Source organism: Opisthocomus hoazin, chromosome 6 (genome assembly GCF_030867145.1).
Source record: "Opisthocomus hoazin isolate bOpiHoa1 chromosome 6, bOpiHoa1.hap1, whole genome shotgun sequence".
Classification (NCBI taxonomy): Eukaryota; Metazoa; Chordata; class Aves; order Opisthocomiformes; family Opisthocomidae; genus Opisthocomus; species Opisthocomus hoazin.
In genome coordinates, this window is record NC_134419.1 from 75,119,744 (window position 1) to 75,140,098 (window position 20,355).

General features: G+C 39.7%; 1 protein-coding gene across 7 annotated transcripts in view; it reads right to left on the reverse strand.

Moving 5' to 3' along the window:
• ATE1 (arginyltransferase 1) overlaps positions 1–20,355 on the reverse strand; it is an 87,741-nt gene that overhangs the window by 36,583 nt on the left and 30,803 nt on the right. For all 7 annotated transcript variants that reach the window (XM_075423862.1, XM_075423861.1, XM_075423858.1 and 4 more), the window contains 2 exons: positions 19,366–19,547; positions 14,576–14,675 (listed from right to left, as the gene is read on the reverse strand). In XM_075423862.1, the coding sequence (XP_075279977.1) occupies positions 14,576–14,675; positions 19,366–19,547 (282 nt within the window). The remainder of the gene's footprint in view (positions 1–14,575; positions 14,676–19,365; positions 19,548–20,355) is intronic.

Consider the following 20,355-nt stretch of genomic DNA (forward strand, 5'->3'; position numbering starts at 1 on the left):
ACTGCAGTTTGCTCTTAATGCCAGACGTTTGGAAACTGTTTTCTTTATAATCACCTTCGCAGAAGAACACAAGTTCGAAGGCAAATGGGCTGGAACCAGTAAGTATACCATATACTATGTTAAGTTCTGCTCACTCCAAAACCTGGTAATTCAAGGGTGTATTTAAACATGCATCCAAACACAGGATTAGGGGAGTATTAAAATCAGAACTGTGCTTATAAAAACCAAGCACTTTGTTGGCATGCTAACAGTTTATAAACTTCACTTTTCAGAGTGAAAATAATTAAAAATTGCCCAGGCAATCACCTTGCTTTATTTTAAAATCAATAAAGCTCCACACTGTATGCATGTGCACACCTGTCTTGAAATATGAAAGCATTCATGCACTTCCACGCATTTTTAACATATTTCTAAATTAGAGAGCAAAGTATGATAAACACTTCATCAAGTGCTTGACATCATACACCAATAAATGGTGACACAGTAATTTAATCCAGATCTACACATCTAAAGGTCAGTGGTCAAAGATGTTCCTGAACTCTTCTGCCTCCTGTTCAGCCTTGGTGGCACCTGAAGCTGCTGGCAGGCACAAGGGGGGCCCCGGGGGCTGCCATACTGGTGAGGTTTGGCAGCAGCATGGCACGTCCCAGCTCCACCAGCACCCCCGCAGAAAGGCTCCAGCTGCCCCTTTAGGGAGGTCTTCTGTTGGTGTTGCACTGTCCGAGCAACTAACGCAGCCAGGAGCCAAAGATCTGGCCATAAACCCAGCAGGAGTTCATAAATCTCGGGGAAGGAACAATATCTACAGTTTTAAGAGACTCTGGGGAGAAGGTTCACTCTCAGTCTTGTTTGTTGTTGCTCCAAGACATGCAACCACCACAGAGGGAAGAGGATTAAAGCAAGCCCGTCTTGTGCAGAATGGAGCTTGTAACGTACTAGAGATTTTAGACAGATTTTAGATACATCTGCGGCTGTTTGCAGCTTCTCCAACTTAACGGCTATGGGCTTGAGGAATATTAGCATCTTTTTTCTTGGATCACCACACTAACTGCCTCCCACATCACAGATAGAGGAGGTAAATGTACTATCCTTTAAAACTTCATCAGGAGGTGGGGCTGTTAGTACAGGCATTTGAGGACTAACAATTCAGTCAATGCGATCAAGAAGACATTGAACGTACAGGGTTCCTTTACCATCCCTCGCTCACAGAGAACCATTTTGTGTTTATAAATCCATTAAACCATCAGCAGCAGCAAAAAGCAAAACAGATACAGTTCTGAGAAAGAAATCAATTTATTTTCTAAACTAAAGTTTCAGTCAAGGCTCACAAATTGAGTTCTATTAGAAGCACACAACAATTTATGAGAAACACATAAAATACCATCTTGTAAAAACTCAGGCTGCACAGGTGCCATCCTTTGGATCCTTTCTCAACACCACACCTAACTTTGCAGGAATTGTGGTGAAGCAGCCCCAAAGCTTCTCCCTGCAGAGACCTTCTCATCTGATCTCCCTGCCCAGCATCCTTGGATCACACAAGATCCCCGAGAAGCAGAGGCAGACCTCAGGATGGGCTCTCTGGCACTCAGCCCTCACTAGAGCTTTTACTTCACTGCCACTGTAAGATATCAATGGAAGATGCCATGAGTAGCAAGTCCCCTCCAAATATACTGTAAAAGCTCTCTGCTTTCCTCTCCTTTCCCTTGAATGGAAGATAATTAAAAACAAGTAATAGCAAGCCACACAACGCCAACCGGTAAAGACTAAAATGGAAAGAGTATAAAAAAAAATTCATAAAATTAATCACGAGTCAGCTTTACTGACCGTATCAGCGCTAAGTAGCCCTTCAGAACAGTAGCTTCAATGTCTTAAATACAATCAGTGGAACAAACAGCTCATCTGGTCTTCTGTCCATTCATAAAACAACAGCGCATTTGTGGTGGGGTGAACAGAGAATTTGGTTCCTGTGTACTTTTGCTCCACAAACCCATTCTGCTTCAATTAGTTGACAATGGGGTCATTTTCATGTCCTTTTTTTTGTCATTCTAGCTCAGCGTTATTTGTGAAAATATTTTTATTCTGAATGAGAAAGAAGGAAGCAAACAGTATAATATTCTATTAAAAAAAGATGATCCTCTCCTCTGAAACTTTTCTAGTAAGAATCCCCAAATTACCCTACACAACTAACACAGCAGATAACTACTCTTAACAGTTTCAATCATTCATTTTAGAACAGTTCAGTTATTCAGTTGAAAACAACTACATTAAAAGTTTTCGGCAGTGGCTGACTCTCTCACATGGTAAGCAGAGACCTCAGGGCAGTGTCTGGAAACAGCAAGCGGATTTTGTGGGGTTTTTTTCCCGTTTCACACTCAGAAGACAACAGTTTACCAAGCTCCCAGGTCTTGCTGGGCCTCCCCAACAAGGCAATCTTTGAAAGCCTTTGAGAATTGATTTTATTAGATTAAGAAAAAGCTTTAAAGAAGCTGTAACAAAAATATTTCACTTCTCCACTGACCCTCCTGCTTGGGGCCCTGCTCTGCGCAATCCCTGCGAGCTCCACTGCCCTCACAATAATCTTCATGAAAACATTGCACCACCCAAGAGCCTGCCAGGCTCCACAAACTTCAGCTACTGCCTCCAATACTAATTACTGAGAGTACAGATTTGCTTTTAAATTATTTGCACCTGAATAACATTAGTGGCTACTGCAGGATAACATGAAGTAAGCTCCTCCCCTACTAGCGATAAGCTGGTGGAAAGAGAACACCATTAATTACCATCACCTGCAATCCAGTACTAACGCATCTTTGCTCTGGGTTTTGTTTAGTCTTAATTTGTTACTTTCTTTGAGCTGCCACTTCCAGTATTTACTATAACACTAGAAGCAATAATTTACTATAATAAGGAAGATAAAACTCATCCAGAAGATCTCCACAAGAACAACCATAAAACCCTCTGTGTTTTGTCACCTCATTTAATGCAATATTCTCTCCCGCAAGAAAGAAAAATGCAACTTTTAACAGAGACTTAGCTAAACCAGAATGAACAGCAGAGAGATTCAAGAGCATATACGCGCGTGCTTTCCTAGCCACTTAGTCACAAACCCTGACACTAAAAATAACTCAGCCCAATTTAGCCCATTCTGAAAACTTTGTACTCGCACAATGCGTTTCCCTGTTCCAGCCTTCGTCCTTGCCTCCTGAGTCTACTATCTTCTTTGGTACAACGCAGGCAATAACTCACGTTGTATAAACGAATGGCAGAAGCTGACGTCAGCATCCGAGGCCCCTGGAAGGCCTAATTTTAGACATCATTGTCTAGGACAGAAATGCACCAGTTGACTAAAATCCACTTGACAGCATAAAGAATGACAAGAAGCTTACAAAACGTTAGAAGGAAAAAGTATTAGAAGGAACTGAGGGGTTTTTTGGTGGGTGGGTGGTTGGGAGTTATTTTAAGTAAAAATAAGAGAAGACCAAGAAGAAACATGACAGCAGCCACTGGGTTTAGAAAGAAAGGTGTTGCAAATAAACGTGCTTGGTAGGTAGGACAAAATGTAATATCTTTTAGGAAAAAAATTTAGGTCAGACATGAAAAAAAAAAAATCAGTGAGAAGACTAATATAGCACAGAATCACAGAATAGTAGGGGTTGGAAGGGACCTCTGTGGGTCACCCAGTCCAACCTCCCTGCCAAAGCAGGGTCACCCAGAGCAGGCTGCACAGGACCTTGTCCAGGCGGGTCTTGAATATCTCTAGAGAAGGAGACTCCAAAGCCTCCCTGGCCAGCCTGTGCCAGTGCTCCGTCACCCTCAGAGTGAAGAAATTCTTCCTCGTGTTCAGACGGAACTTCCTCTGCTTCAGTTTGTGCCCATTGCCCCTTGTCCTTTCGCTGGGCACCACTGAAAAGAGCTTGGCCCCATCCTCCTGACACCCACCCTGCAGATATTTATAAGCATTCATTAGGTCCCCTCGCAGCCTTCTCTTCTTCAGGCTGAACAAGCCCAGCTCCCTCAGACTTTCCTCGTAGGAGAGATGCTCCAGTCCCCTCATCATCCTCGTAGCCCTCCGCTGGACTCTCTCCAGTAGCTCTTCCTCTTTCTTGAACTGGGGAGCCCAGAACTGGACACAGTACTCCAGATGGGGCCTCACCAAGGCAGTGTAGAGGGGAAGGAGAACCTCCCTCGACCTGCTGGCCACACTCCTCTTGATGCACCCCAGGATTCCATTGGCTTTCTTGGCAGCCAGGGCACACTGCTGGCTCATGGTTAACCTGTCGTCCACCAGGACACCCAGGTCCCTCTCCACAGAGCTGCTCTCCAGCAGGTCCACCCCAAGCCTGTACTGGTGCATGAGGTTGTTCCTTCCCAGGTGCAGGACCCTGCACTTGCCTTTGTTGAACCTCATCAGGTTCCTCTCTGCCCAGCTTTCCAGCCTATCCACAAGAATATATAGAGATATAGCCACCAACGCTCAGAGATGTGCAGAAGCTTATTGAAGACGACTTTTGGCACTCATATGTCCAACGAGTCTTAAAAGTTAACACATATATAGTTGCCCCTACCCTGGGGTAAGGGGATGGACTGCATAATCCCCTGTGGCCCTTCACAACTCTGCTCTTCTATGGTTTCACTATTCCCTCCTGGCTCCAAATCATTCCCCTCTATAGGGTGTCTGGGACTCTCGTTCCCTAACACCGATGCTGAATTTTTGCAAACTAGACTGTTAGCAGCATTGTGTTTAATATCAGGGTTGAGGATAAACAACAGAACCTCATTAATATACTTTTACTTGGAGACTCAGTACAGTCACCAGCTAAACAAACTCAGACAAAGAAAACAATCATTGAAAATAATGAATTGTCATCTAGATTAAAAGTAACACTTCAGAGAAGTGTACTGTGATACCTCCGGAAAATTAACGACGTCTTAGTAAAACCAGACCTCATTAAAGTATCTACCACTAAATCTTTCCTGGAAAATTGGAGAAAAAACATCTCTTGCGTAGATTAACTGGCTTGTCAGCCAGCTCCTACTGTAAAGCCCACAAGGTGAAATACGGCAGAGCCAGGAAAAGCAGGAGTTCCTAGCTTTCAGACCAAATAAACTCCACTTGACAATATTGCCTAATCAGAGATAATATAATCAGCAAAATGGCAAAAATAAGAAAGAATTCAATAAGAGCAAAAAGATTTGAAGTTAAACAAGAGATCCAATCCTCCAAGTGTTGCCAGATTCAATAAATGTGGTGCACAGATAAAACCATCCCGTGTTTCAATGACTTACACTTCAGTGACAGATTTAGAGAGCTGATTTTTCTGCAGGACACCAGAACTTTGATATTTTGCCCAACACTTGAAAACCAGCACAGCTATAAACAACTTCACCCAGAGACAACGTTAGGAAAAGCGAAGAAGCGCATAATCTGCATAACTATATTTTAACCTTTTGCATCATAGCATTGTAAGATGTCCATCTCTGTATATTCAAATTCACTCACTTTTGGGAATACTCACAAAGAGACAGGTAGAGAGACAAAACTCAGAAGTAAAGAATGCCAACTAGTGTTTGAGGTCCATCCAAAAGTTATTAAATCAACAAAAAATGAAGCGAAGCTGACAAAGCAGCACTATATTCATTAATTTTCTTGTTAAAAACTTTAAAAGGACACTCAGTTCCATGCATTGTTACACTTACTAGCAATGACTAATGGATTTATAGAACTGTTACTGGAAAATTCCGAAACGTGAGTTGTGACCTCATTCCTCAGACGAAGGAGAAAAATTAATGCCATGTGAATTGTGATATTATTCCCTCTTCAAAAAAAACCTCACCCAAACCAACCCCACTCTTCTTTGGTCTAAATATTTCAGTTTACAGGTCTCACTTTGATTGCTAATGGTTGCTATGGAGTCCCCAAATCAGTCTTGAAATGAGATTTAGTACAAGTCAACAATAAGCACTGAATTTATAACTATGCAGACTCATGAATTAGACATGATAAATTTCTACCAGCTATTATCATTCAGAAGATGGTTTGCCTCAGGTTTATTAACATGGTCCTGAATAAATTTAGCAGTTCTTTTTGACAGAGGCAGTCAAGTTACCTCTAATAACCAAAAACATCCACCGGTACAGAACTGGGCTAGCATTTAACCAAGTATATCTCTTCTTCTTGTGCTTTTATGAAAGTCAGGTTAGATTTTACTTCAGCCTCACACAAATTAACAAAATTGCATTTATCAAAGAAACATTATAGGGAAGATGTCCCAGGCTAAGACGACTCCTGTAACAAGTGAAAAAGGTATGGAACTTATCCCTACTGATCTGCATACGTAGGCAGTTTATACCATCTCTATCACATTTTTATGCTTATTCTTCAAAACATTTGAGCTGTGAATCCTTAATACACATCTCCTTATGCACATACTCCTGTTGTACATGGAACGAAGTATCTTTACTGACAGACACCAAAATCATTAACAGCATCAATATTATCATCATCAAAATCATTATATCATCAATATTCAAGTCTGACCTTTAAATCACCCCATATTTGGAATTCCTGAAAAGACGCAGCATATGACTTTGACCATTTCTCTGGAATAACCTATATGGGAACTGGTTGTCTTGGGGCTTTTCGTTTGGTTGGTTTTGGATGGAGGGATGTGTTTGGGTTTCTAAAGTCTGCATGAAAATAACATAACCTGATCCACGCCTCATACAGAAGATAACAAACAGACAGCTTTAAGAGCACCTCCTCCTATTTATTAACATTTATTTCCCCAGTATAGAGAAGTTTACTGAATTTGAGGAAATTCGTTTTGTAATCAAAGACCCATCAAATCAAAAGCTACCGGCATGCAGCTGAAACTATAGGAAGGCCAAGTCTCCCAAATACAACTTCACTCTGAAAACGACTTTCAGATACAATTCCTTCAAAGTTTGTCCAACCATACACCCCAAAATTTCTGCTTTTGGGCACGTTTATTTTCTCAAGGGGCAGCAGAGTAATGAGAAAGACTTGTTCACTTCAGAGGTCAGCTGAAACTTCTACAACAGGCATTTTTTTCTGTCCTGATAAAAGTCTACAAATAATACAAACAGGCATAAATACACATATTATTTTCACTTCCATTCTGCAACACTTCAATCTTCTTAAACTTGAAGTAAACAACTGAAAAGAAATCCACATTTCCAAAATTAGAGAAACAAAGCCACAAGGAGACATTCACATTTTTCCCAAGGGAGCTCTAACTGACAACAAAAGTCCCGATTACAAATATTTTAGAAAGAAAACCAAAGTTAGGAAAAAAGACATGCTGGGATCTGTGTGTATTTCTAGTATAAAAATGGGATTCCAATTGGTTTTAACCCTGCAAACGCCGTGTGAAATTCAGCACAGCTCAACACTTGCACAAGGAAAAACTACAATAATTTACCAGTTACACACAGTATAAAACAGAGTGGCTCAGGAAAAAAAAATAAAGAAGTAATTGCATTCACTATCTTTACCTACTACAAAAACAACATGGAAACCGATATTTCTGCTTTTAACAATTATATTTTCAATGGAAATCCAGTCAGCATTCAGTAGCAGCTGTTGCTATCCGGAACCGAGCATCTCCTCCTTCCTGCTTTTTGATGCTCACAACAGAAGTTTTCACAACCTGACTAGAAAAGTCTTTTAAAAAAAAAACAACCTAGAGAGTGGCCTCAAGCACTTTGTAAGGTGCTGTTCAAAGTAATTAAGAAATACTTTTAAATATTCATCACTAGTACTACATCAAGAACTAAAGAACTAATAACTTTTCGCCCCCAGTATTTTTTACTCTGCACCACATTCTCACAGTTGTTTATTCCAACACGTTTAGTTCCCTTTACTCAGGGTGGGCTCTAAGGAGTTAGTAAGAGTCTTCCAGATAAGGAAAGGAGAAAGGAGAAAGCTTTTATGCGAGCAAGGAACAAAAGAAAATAAGAAAGAAAAAAAAGGGGGGGGGAGCAGCAAGCGGTAAGGGACATTGCAATCCAGAATACAGCACGTGACTGACTGGATCAAAAAACCAGACAGCCAACTTTCCAGTCAAAACATATTTGATAAAACATATGTAGAGACACAAGGACTTTTTGCACTGGTTACAACTTGACAGAATATTAAAGCAACTCGGTTTTCAGAAGCATTTAACACATGTACACCGAGTCAATCATCCAAAATGCTTTTGGAAGTCTTCGCCAGCCACTTGAAAAAACTTCTCAAAATCCCTTTGGGTTTTAATGCCAAAACTCCAATATACCTCACGGTAGTCCTTTCCCCTCACTCACTAACCCAAATGAGTAGAAGGAACACATGGGGTAAGCTGACAGCTCTGAAGAAATGAATGCTCAGCCGGAGGTGCCGGTGTTGATGTCGAGGAGTATCGTGGCCAGCGGGGAAGTCCGGTGAAGGAACGGCAGGAAGCAAAAAGGCAGGCAGCGAAATGTGATGTTAGCAAGACATACAGAAACCCAGGGATTTTCCCTCTACTTCTACAACTCATCATTTTCAGGGCTTTATTTTTCTCATTAATGTATGGTTTTGTCTTCGTTTATTCTTTTACTGTTTATTTTTAACAGTCTTGCCAAAAAATCAGAACCAAAACCTGTACTGCTTTCTAAGCATAGATAATGGTTTTTCAACTCACATATTTCAGTTCTTTATTAACAAATGGTATTGCAAGCAACAACTTGCCACTCTGTAACAAGCACTGATTTTTCAGAATACTTAGTTGACTATTTATGACCTGTTTAAACAAAAAAATATTCATGTTTTGTACTAAATTTGAATGTATATTTAGTCCTATAAACCAACAAAATGAATTCTGGAAAGGCCACAGCAGAAGTGCTAACAGAATGGGCAGAGCAACTCCAGTCCTCCAAGTTATTCTCAGCTTATCATCTTTCCCCTTTGTCAAGGTGAATAGTAACACCAGCAAGAAAAGCAGCCGGACAGCCCAGGTAGCAACTTAAACACACACTGTATAAAAACAACAAGCACAGAGGTATAAAAATGCCAGCTTTTTGGGCTGGAATCAGGGACACAGTTTGTGAAGCTCTCTGCTGCTCAGTGGGAGACCCGTAACAGCACGTGCTTCTACCCCATAAATCACAGAGCGTCACATTAAGTCATGTCACATTAAGCCTCCTTCCCTCACACATTTCAGCTTACACAGCAAACCCAAGCTTATTGAAAAGGTTAACTAAATTCCACGGTCAGAAACGACGAAGGAGTCAGGAGAAGCGAGGATGAGCCAGACCTTTGTGGATCCCGTGGACGTGGAAGCCCAGGCTACCACTGGAAGCACTTCACCGCTGAAGAAGGAGCGATGCTGAAATTCCTGAAAGCAGCCAACAAAACTGGCTCTCGAGTGCCATAAAATTCCAGGGGCACCGCTTACAGCCACAGTCAGTCCGAGGTATTTAGTTTAAGAATGATTAATCACAGATGAATCAGCCTTTTGTTTTTTTTCTGACATTTCAGAACCCTTTCTAGTGTTCCATCTATCTGAAGTCTGGCCATGCCTTGATACCGAAGGAGACTGACTGAAATAATTCCATTTACTTTGGCCTGCATACAAGTCTGGATAAAGATTTCAGTCAAAACGCCTCTTCACATCATAGAAGGGTCTTAAAATGGTACACAGAGATAACACAGCAAGAAGACATTAAATTCGTTACACGCTTCAGAGTGCGCTGATGGTTATTTACCCGCTGAGCGGAGCAGCTTCAGGGGAAGCAGATCACTGACCAAAACAAGTAACCAGACGTACTCCAATCGCAGTCCTTGTGTGCAAATACTGGCAACTGAAAAAGCCGCAGAAAAGCCAGAAGCCAGGAAACTCACGCAGAAAACGTCACCAACAACCCCTTCCCAGTAAAAGAACTTAGAGGAGAACTTGATTCAAGGTGAGCAGAGTTCTAAACGGCAAACGCAGAGCAGCAAGCACACTTCCACCCGAAGCACAAACCCCAGATCTATTTAGACACACAAGACTCAACGTCGGTATCAAAGAACTGTAATGGAAAGAACAGAAAGGATCCCAAGGAGGTCAGCAGCGACTGGAAAATGTGAATTGAGTGACATAGAGCCATGGAGTGAAATTCTTGACTTGGAAAGATGTGGGATAAAACAGAGCGAATCTCAGTAGAGGGGAAAAAAATCCAAGATCCTCTCAGGCATCCCTCTGATGTGGCTGTTCGCTCAAGGTCTTTTATTTCTGTAATTCTATAAATATGTTTGTAAACAAACGTGTTTAACCGAACAGCATTAACAAGTGCAGATACAGTAATTAAACACATGAGAAGCAAGCCTGAGACCAACATCACCCTTAAGTAAAATATTTTCTTATACCTAAAATTTTATCACAGACTCCAGAATGCATTAGGAAAAAGACTTTGCATCTTATGAGTCCTGGAAAATTTTCCAGGAGACTATTTTCCAACATAAGAACTACCACATCTAACAGAGCCTAAGAAGTTTTACCACAAGGTCATGAATTTCTTCAGAGAACCATTTTAATCTTGTGTTACCCTAACCTACCCAGAAAACATGGAACAAAGCCATTCCTCAAGGTTTTTCACAGCAGTTTTCCGTATTAACATAGTTAATAGGACTACAGAAATCCTTTTGTCTCAATTTAATGTAGATTATATCTTACCAGTTCATAAATATTAACCCATACATGGGAACAAATTTAATGGAAGCTAGGAACTAAAAAACAGCCTACCAGTGCCACACATTCCCTTCCCCCATCTGAAGCTATTTCACCCGTACTCCACTGTTTTAAAATCACACTGCAATCAGATGAAAGCCATTGGGAACAAAAGGGAAGGGAACAGCGAGTCAAATGGGAGCTTTATTTTTAAAAACTTCCGTAATTATGTCTGATCCATGGGGTGGACGATACTCATTAACTGTTGAGCTTCCTGCCCGATATTCCAGAATTCTCCAACTCTGTTACTGAGCCACAGAAATCCTGACTTGGGGATCCTCTCCCAGGACATTCAGGGCTCCGATCTTCAGCTGGATTACACAATATTTATGTCCAAAATTGCACCATTCCTGGAAACAGAACACTTAAACAAAAAGGTCTATTAACATATTCTCTGCCAGTTCAGCCCCTGCCCTGGCTCAGCAGCAGCTAAAAACATCCCACAGCTGCACGGCGCAGTTGCATATTAGCAGCCTTATTAAAAATAAATACTTCAACAAAACACTCTATCAGTGCGTTGGACCTCCTCAGAGCCCACAACACAACCGAGATGCTGTGCTGCAGAATGGAGGAGCTGTTGCTGTATATGACTCAGTCACTGGTATCTACGATCAGCTATTTCCAACGCTTTAAAACCCAATGTTTGACTATTACTTTGCATCCACAAAAAAGTTAGAATCCAGAAGAAACATCTACAATTTGCATTCCAAGAAAGCAGCCATGCAGAACAAGGCTTTAATGCTTGCTGTTGGATATCTATACCTTCAATCTAGGAGTCATGTGTATTTAAAACCAAAACATCCAGCTATGTTCTCACATGCACAACATTAATGCATCAGTCTCCGACTGTAATTTAAGTACAACAGTTCATTGCACAGATCTCCAATTATTTCCCCCACGTCTCGTACAGCAGGCTGAGTTTTACTCCATACAAAGTGCAACACTGTCAGACTCCTTAAATCAACATCATAAAGTCACTCTTCCTTATACAACACAACCCATCAGCTACCCCTCTTCAATCAGCAGGGAGAGAGACAGCTGACGGGTACAAACCAACAGACAAGCTCAGGCATCTTTGCTAGAGTTAGTTTCGTACTGCTGTTCCATCAAAAATCAAATGCAAATGTCAGCTTAGGCATTTCCACTGATCATAGTCTGTGACTAAAAGAAGGAAAGTTTCCAAAGACTTCCCAAGTCCTGTGACTTCTCTGTACATATAGCATGCATGCATTGCTCATAATAGAAGGGACACTGTGCCTAGCCTCCATTTCGAAACATCCTAGGACAATTCATTTGCAAAAAAAATTACAAGCAGAGGATAAAAACCAGTGGTAGCTTTTCAGCTCCTTCCTTTTCTTTCCTTCATTTAATGTGCTTACCTGACATCAGTTTCACAACAGTTCCCTACAGCCTGTCATTCTTCCACACTAACATCATCAGGGAAGTGAGCCTCTGACATCTCTATTCAACTGTAATAAAGCAAAGTCTTCACCATGTAATGCCCCTAAGTCAACCAGCCATTGCTGAAATCACTTTATCCACAAAGTCAGTACTTACCCACCCTACCTCACCACTACCAATCACTTCACAAGAGTAGCAGCATTATCCAGACGCATTACAGAGCTTAGTTTTAAAATTTGTTTCCGGTGCACTATTTCATGGCGGGCAAAGCGGAACCACAGAATTAATGTCAGCCTGCTTTTCAATTGCATTACATTTGGCCACTTCTAAAACAAATATACACAGGAAAAGAAATATAAAACACAATTAAAACCTCTGAAATCAATTTATTGAGTTATTACTCTCCCAACACAGAGCATCACTTACCTGCTGTTGTGTGTGTTCTAAACCTAGACGTATAGCCTTTCTTTTTCTCCCCACCCTCTGCTGCCTCAGTAATTCTCATACTGGGCCAGACTTAATTACCTAAGCATGTTGACATGTACAGGTTTCTGGAAGATTAAAATGCATATTCTACCAAATCACAGTCATATCAGATAGTCGTGAAGTCAAAGCAAGGAAAGAAAAGGAACATTGGGGGGAGAGGGGAGAACAATCACTTATAATATTGCCACTAAAATTTATTCCATTTCCATTATCTGAGAATGAAAACTAGAAGTATTGTGAGAATCTTATATTCTTGATGCAATCATTTTCAAACACACAGGCCCAACAGAAGGGATATCATATTATAATAAATAATACAAATGTATAGTGGCTACTGAGGTTAGTTCCCCGTTTTACAGCATTTAATCTTCACATTTAAATAGTTTGCTGGCTACCTTAATACACTGAGTCAGGTATGAGCTTTGTTTAATCCATGTACACATAGTTCACATTTTTATTAAAACTTACTACACGTGGCTGAACCCAAGGTTTCTTAGAAATGACATATTTCAGAACTGGGATGCTTTTTGCCATTATAGTCAGATTTGTTTCTTTTCTTAAAGTGCCCTAGTAAACTAAATGTATTCTTTTCACAAGTCTTGAATGATGTAGGTTGTAGAATAGACATGTTAAATTGCAGTGTCTCAGCCTGAACAAATCATCCCAAACTTCTAAATGTTTCCAAGGGATACAGCAAGTCACCAGAACCTATGGTTCAAGCTGGTGATGTGATAGCCTTTGAGATGATTTAGATGACAGGGGCAGTGTTTTCCAACTCATCCATCTGCTTCCCTCCAACTTCATATTCTCTTTCTTTGGCTAGCAGAGGTAGATGATAAACTCAATTTGGCAGGGGGGTGGAGGGGGGGGGGGCGGGTAGGGGAGGAAAGGATGGACAAACATCATCTAACAAAAGGAGAGGGAGGGATTTGTTATTTGTTATTTTCAGAAGACTGAATCACCATGGTCACCTGTAGCATAGACCACAATAAGGTTGCAATGATTTGCCCTTCACAACCATCACTTCAAACGAGCCTCGTTATTGTTTGGCTAATCAAAAACTAGCTGTAAACTCTGCAGATTTTTAGCATGCTTTGAGGAAAAAAAAAAAAAAGAAAAACAAACACTGCATACCTCTTACTCTAGATTTCATGATCTTTGTATCTTTCCACATTATTAACAGATATATTTGGTTACATGTAAATGTTCAGCAAATTTCTATCAATGTTCAGCACTCTGAAATTGTATCATGATATTCAAAAAGCAGTGATACATTTACAGGGAAAAGATACCACTTTCACAAGATCTAAAAAACACAGAAGAGAGACCCCCTTAGGCACTGAGGTCTAAACAAAGTTGAAGCCAACAGGGATTACAGTGGAGGTTTGGGGACAGACTGGTTATTCCAAAGGTTCTGAGATTCTCCTGACCCTTTCCTCAAAAAAACTGCTACCTAGCTCAAAACTGCTGCTAACCTAGCTTCTCACCAGCTTCATCGGCAGAGCAAGTCCCCTATCTCTAAGAAAAAACAAAGAGGAAAAAGCCAAGTACAGCCAAGGCCACGAAGGCACGTTATCAATGCCTAGAGTCACTGAGCAACAGTTCCACAAATATGCAAACCCAAAAAAGGGAGAATTTTATTCTGCTGGAAGATATACTGTAAACATGAGATAGCCAGGTAACCAAGTGACAAACTGTTATCTGACAGCCTTGAAAACCTCTCCCCATGAACTGCTTTTAAGCCAACTTGTAATAAATACCACATGCAGCTAAATTAAAAAAAAAAAATCCTAAGCCAAGTTAAATAGTAACCAACATTGAAATTTAACCATATAAAGTCTACATTAAATCCAAAATTACAATTAGAAAATATTACTATGAACACTGTCAAATGTTTTGAATAACAGTACACTAAGGAAATAAATAAAAACATACTTTACCTTGTATCTCATTTTGGGGCATGAATGAATGTAGAAACCCATATAATAAAAACAGAGATCAGGAGCTTTTTCATGAAGTTGCCTAGTAAAAGCAATTTCTCTGTGAGAGGAAAGAAGAGACTAATTACTTTTGAATACAATTCTTACATTCATTTTAACTCTTCATATTGAAATATTTTACAGTTACCTGACACTCGACCTATTTACAGGACTATACTTTTATAAAATAAAAAATGAAGATAATAAACTTAAAGCTAATGCTTGAAAAACCCAAAGAAAATAAACTGAAAATTAATGCTTAAAAATCAACCAAACAAATCATCAAAATGCAAAACACCATGTCTGGCTTAGAAATACTTTCATTTTTGTGTTTTGTCCTGCCAATTGACTGGCTTTAAATTCAAATAAAGGGGACTAAGAGCATCTATTTAACAGGTTTCTTGTTAATATTCATGTACATTGGAATTCTACAGAAATCTGGCCCAGCTATTGTACACAGGCTGGCTAATGTGGCTCAGGAAAACATCAGAGTATTTTTAAAAAATAAGATTCAAGGATAAGCCTCTTGTTTGTTCTCTTATTTGCATTCTAGCAATTTACATGTAAAACCATCTATCTTTATGCAACAAAAGGTATTTTTCACCCATCCCATAGCTGTTTGTATGATTTTCTCATTTATTCTGAAAGAGATGTGTCAATGGATTCCAAAATAACTTTGCTTTTATTTTACTAGCACAAGGAAAATCGTATTATTACAAAGATTTTGCCAGTGCTTCCACTATAATGCTCATGTTTACAACACTTGTAACTTTGCAGTTCACATTAGTACCAAATTTGATAAAATATGGATGTTGGTTCTTGCTTTCAATGTCAAAGGGATAAGAGGGTATGAGCACAGGCACATAAGAAGCATGTACAAATACTGGGGGGGGGTTATCACTTAAGTTAGTAATGAAGATGTTTAAATACACCAAAAACCTAACACTTCAGTTGTGTGTAGTTTGCCGAGACCACCATGGGTCCGTGATAACCCTGTTATCAACATACATCTGGCCCAAGAGAAGAACGTCTAGAAATAAGTTACTCCATATCTGAAAATCCAAGTAACTACAACAGATTCCAGAAGTGAGATTTATGTACTCCCAAAAATTTACGAACATGCACTTCATATACGTAATCTTTAAGACATGGTATGAAGTTAAACAAACTTACTCTGTCATGCAGATTATCCTGGACCTAACTGAACAAATACCTTTCTGCAACTCAAAAAGCTGGAACACTACAGGGAAAGAAACTTATCTTTACCCTTCAAAATCTCTTAAACACTCTTTCCAATTGGACTACACTGTCCGCTTTAATAAAACAAAAAGACTCACAGTGAACAGACAGCAAAGTAAACAGACCACAACGCAATGAGGTGAAAATTGGGCTGCAGCAGCAGTCTTTCCATGGGCAACAAAGCTTCGTGCCAGCGATACCAAAGCTAGCTTGCTTAGGACTACTGCCACGGTCTGCGCGTGTACTACAGTCTCCAGCAATACGCCCTAGGTAAGGACCCTTAACTCAAGTCCTTGCTCTGTCTTTCATCCATCTGTCCTGCCAACCCCATGCCGAGCAAAGTTTTACTGGGGGGATGCTAAAACATCCTTCTCTTTCCTCTATCAAGCAGCATCTGCTGTGATCCCACGTAAGAGAATCCTCCAACTCTATCATTTTCAAGCAGGAGCAGCAGTCAGGTGTCACTGTAACATATCACACACACATCTACCTGCATTTGTTCTGGCTAAGTCCCCACAGAAAAGGGACCACAGACTTGCAATTACCTTTCTGTAAAGCTTTCAGTTATGGTAGATATCTAAAGAGTTATAACAGCTGTTAGCGCTTAGCAAGGGTAGCCAACCAGTGACAAAGACATATATTCATTTCATCAATACAAAATTCAGACTTAGTATTTCAGTGCTGCATAAGCCAATTCCAAAAGAAGTTCAAATACTTGTCCTCTGACAAAATACGGATTATGAATACTATGCTTGTCTACTATTTATGATTTTAGGTAGTAGGGGAAGGTTTAACTTTTGCTTGCAAATAAAAAGAATCACTCGATATTCCTTGATTATTTTTTTTCCTTTGGTAAGACTGGTATTTCACAAGTAGCTGCTTCTCCCCTCATTCTTTACTTACATGCCTACATATTTCAAACGATCTCCAAATCCCATTCTTTCTACGACTCAGCAGCAAAAATTCTCAAAGTAGCATGTAGTGGAAGTGACAGCACTGCAATGCAGTTTAACCTCCTCGGAGTAAAATTGGCAACAGCTTTGAAGGTATCAGATTCCTTGCAACTTCTTAAGTCCTCCCTAAGTCTCAAGGTTTTTCTCCATTTTTGAAACAAGAACAAGGTTGGCTCCCTCTAAGACTGTTGGGAACTCATTTTTATTGCCTTAAATGCTGCAGAATTTATAAGCTGCTTTTTCACTAGTTGAGCCACGCATGCATGTTGCGCTGACAAAGTTTTAAATTTATTATGTAGAAAATTTAAAATCATTTAAAGAATTCATAAACATGGATTATGTCAGTCTATCATTACATAATGTGATATGTATAAATACAAAAAACTACTCTTAGGAGGACTTAGTATTTTATCTTATATGATCACCTGACATGGGAAAAAATAATCAGTCTAATTTCAAGTATCTAGCATATGTAATAAAGTACTTCTAAAAATCTAGACCACTAATAGACAGAAAAAAGATCAATTTTAAATCATAGGAGTTACAACATTTTTCTACATTTGTTATTTTTGATTAATTTTATAAAATCATCAGTGCCACTGAATGCCTCAGAAAAATGACTGAGTTCAGACTCTTTTAGACATAGACCTCTGGAGATGCTACGCAACAGCTACTTTAATGCTCATGACAACTTTGATGTTTGCCCTGATCTGTGCTGGAACTGGCCCAAATGACATCCAGAGGTCCCTTCTGATCTACACTCTTCTAAAATTCTACAGTTTCCTCTTCATAAAGAGCCATTCTAGAACAAGGTGGAGAGAGCCAACAGGAAGGCAAGGTTATCGGCTCTTATTAAAGGTGACACACATGGAGAAATTCCACTTTAGGACTTAACTGATCTGCAAGCTTACCAGAGAGGGGGAGGAGGTCCTGCTCTCTCACTCCCCAGCCAAGCTCAGCTGCACGCTGAGGCTCCGTCACAACTCTTGCTCCAGCTCTGGTGTTAACAGGTTTTCACTGAGCCAACTCAGCTCACCAACCAGGTTGCTAAAGTGAACAGCCTTCTGCTCGGTAAATTAAACCGGGAAAATCTATGCTCGCTAGAAGCCCAGCACAGAGCAGAGACGGAGAGGGGTGACTGCAGTGCCTCATTTCAGCAGCAACAAACCATTTGACTGATGTCAGCAACTTAACAGTGAACTTTGTGGGAAAACTCCCCTGACATACAGATTTGAACAACTCATGTAAAAAGTACCCAGAAATCACAAAATTCCCCACTGAAGAATACATCCAAAAGGAGCATAAAAAAAAAAAGATTCTTAGGAAATCAAAAGACCCTAATCAAAATCTAAGCAAATTATGAGTGATTAGATTTCTGAGATATTAAATTGCACATGGTTGATTAGTCATCACAAAAGTATATGAAGTAACTGTGATAAGAATTTTCCTAAAAATCACTTCTGTGCTTTACATATTTCAAAAGTCGTGTCATTTTTACCCACCTTAGTGGGCAACACTAAACAATAGCTAAGAAACTCCACCTGTAGAGAAGATGCTTCTCAAGAGGATGCCTTGGAGAAAGAAGAAAGTTGGATCTCACAATTCTAGCACCTCTTTCGTACCTGAAAGAGTGTGATGCAAATCTCAACAGGTAAAGACTTCTGCTAGAACTTCAGACCTACAGAAACTTCAACAGACATGTCTGGCACATGGTTCAAACCCAGTTGCTTCATGAGAACCTCCCTGGGAACACCACATGCCTGTGACCACCTTACTTCAAGTAAACGGAGAATCAAAAAAGCTAAGAAAAAAATGCACAAATATTTCCACTCATTTAGTTCTATTTTCCTTATAATAACAATAGAATCATAAAATTGCGTATGGAAGAAAAACAGTAACCTGCAAGTTAGCATACAAGTCTTATTCACAGTGAAAAGCATTGCGCACTATACCTACTGTTTTGCAAGACTAGGTTGATAGTTAATTTAAGGCTTTAAAATTCATAGGATTACTCTCTCCATCAGGCTTTCTAAAGACAAAGATAATGAGATTACCATACCAGAAAAATATAGTCAGAGCTAGTACAGCAGGAGACTACTAATTCAGAAGACAACGGTTTTTAGGTACTCTATTATTTATGATCTCAGTGTGCATAAAACTATAAAAGTGATTAATTTCGTTTGGTGACTGGGCTAAGAAAAAGGTCAAAGGAAAAACTATTTCTATTCAAACAAAAAAGGGGCTTTTCCTGCTGAAACCAAGCAATACTAAATTATTTTCAGGAGAAATAAAACTAGGTATTTCATTTCTGAGTGCTTTTTTTAATCTTTGAAAGTGTTTAGCTAAGTAGAAAGATACATCCTTATTCAAGGATGACAATCAAAATTTATTTGGAATGGAACCAACTGTAGAGAATTAAAAAAAAGAAACCAACCACAAATGCTTTGCTAGAGATAGTGTTACCAGTCTATATTTAGACAGGAAAGAAAATCTCCAGTTTAGTAACAAGTATCATTTCTTACTATTACATTTAACCAGATAACACAAATGTCCTCTTACCGTAATGCAGAGTAGACTCCCAAAGATAAGAAAGAATAGTCTGGATCGTAGTACAGGTAGACGGAGGACACGCAGTAGGGCAGGATATCAATTACACCGACAGCAATTATCTTCCCATCCAGCCAATACTGCTGGTGGAAAGAACCATAGCCGCATTCTGGTCCGTTTGGTGCATTCTCTGCCTAAGCAAAAACAAAAGAGGGATGTTATTGTCTGACAGGTAGACTTTCAGTATAAAAACAATTTTAGAAAGAATTTTATCAGAAAGGTAAATACTGTGAGAAATTAATCCTGCTACCATGGTTAGAAAAAGGAAAGAAGGAATTTAAGAAATGGGGAAAACAATATTAGTTCACTGTATCATTTGTGACCTTTGCCGTACTCAGGATCAATCAGTACGCTCTACATCTCACGCGCCTCAAACACGAATCTGCAAACAGCCTCTGCCATCTAGCATTTATAGTACTGATGCGATAACACGATTCATCAAGCTATTAATGCACTATTACACACAAACAAATTCTGCAAATGCTCTTTAATTTGACCTACTCACTCTGCAACAAGAGATGAAGCCCCAAGGCTTCCCAAAGCCATCTGTGACTGCCTAGTTCCTCCAACACCTTCTGTCGCGGCAATGACAGAAGTCTGGAAGCACTTTGGCCACAGAAATTCTGTTTCTCAGAGTGGCCATTAAAGTTGCTTGAGAAAAGCATTCATAAAAAGAACCAAACAGCTTACTCTTTATGTAAGGTTTATTTTCTATAACATTTACTCTTTATGACCAACGAAACACCTTTTATCTAAGAACCTGAAACTCCGTACTGCAACAAAATCTGCTGAACTACTTCTTTGTGAGCCCACGTCAGACTATCTTCTGCAAAAACACTAAGGAACTTGCCATTGTTGTGCTCTGCGGTTTTGGATGTGCAGTGAAGTATGTCTCCGGACAGGGTAAAGCACCTAGAGCCAGAAACTGATGCTTTAAATTAA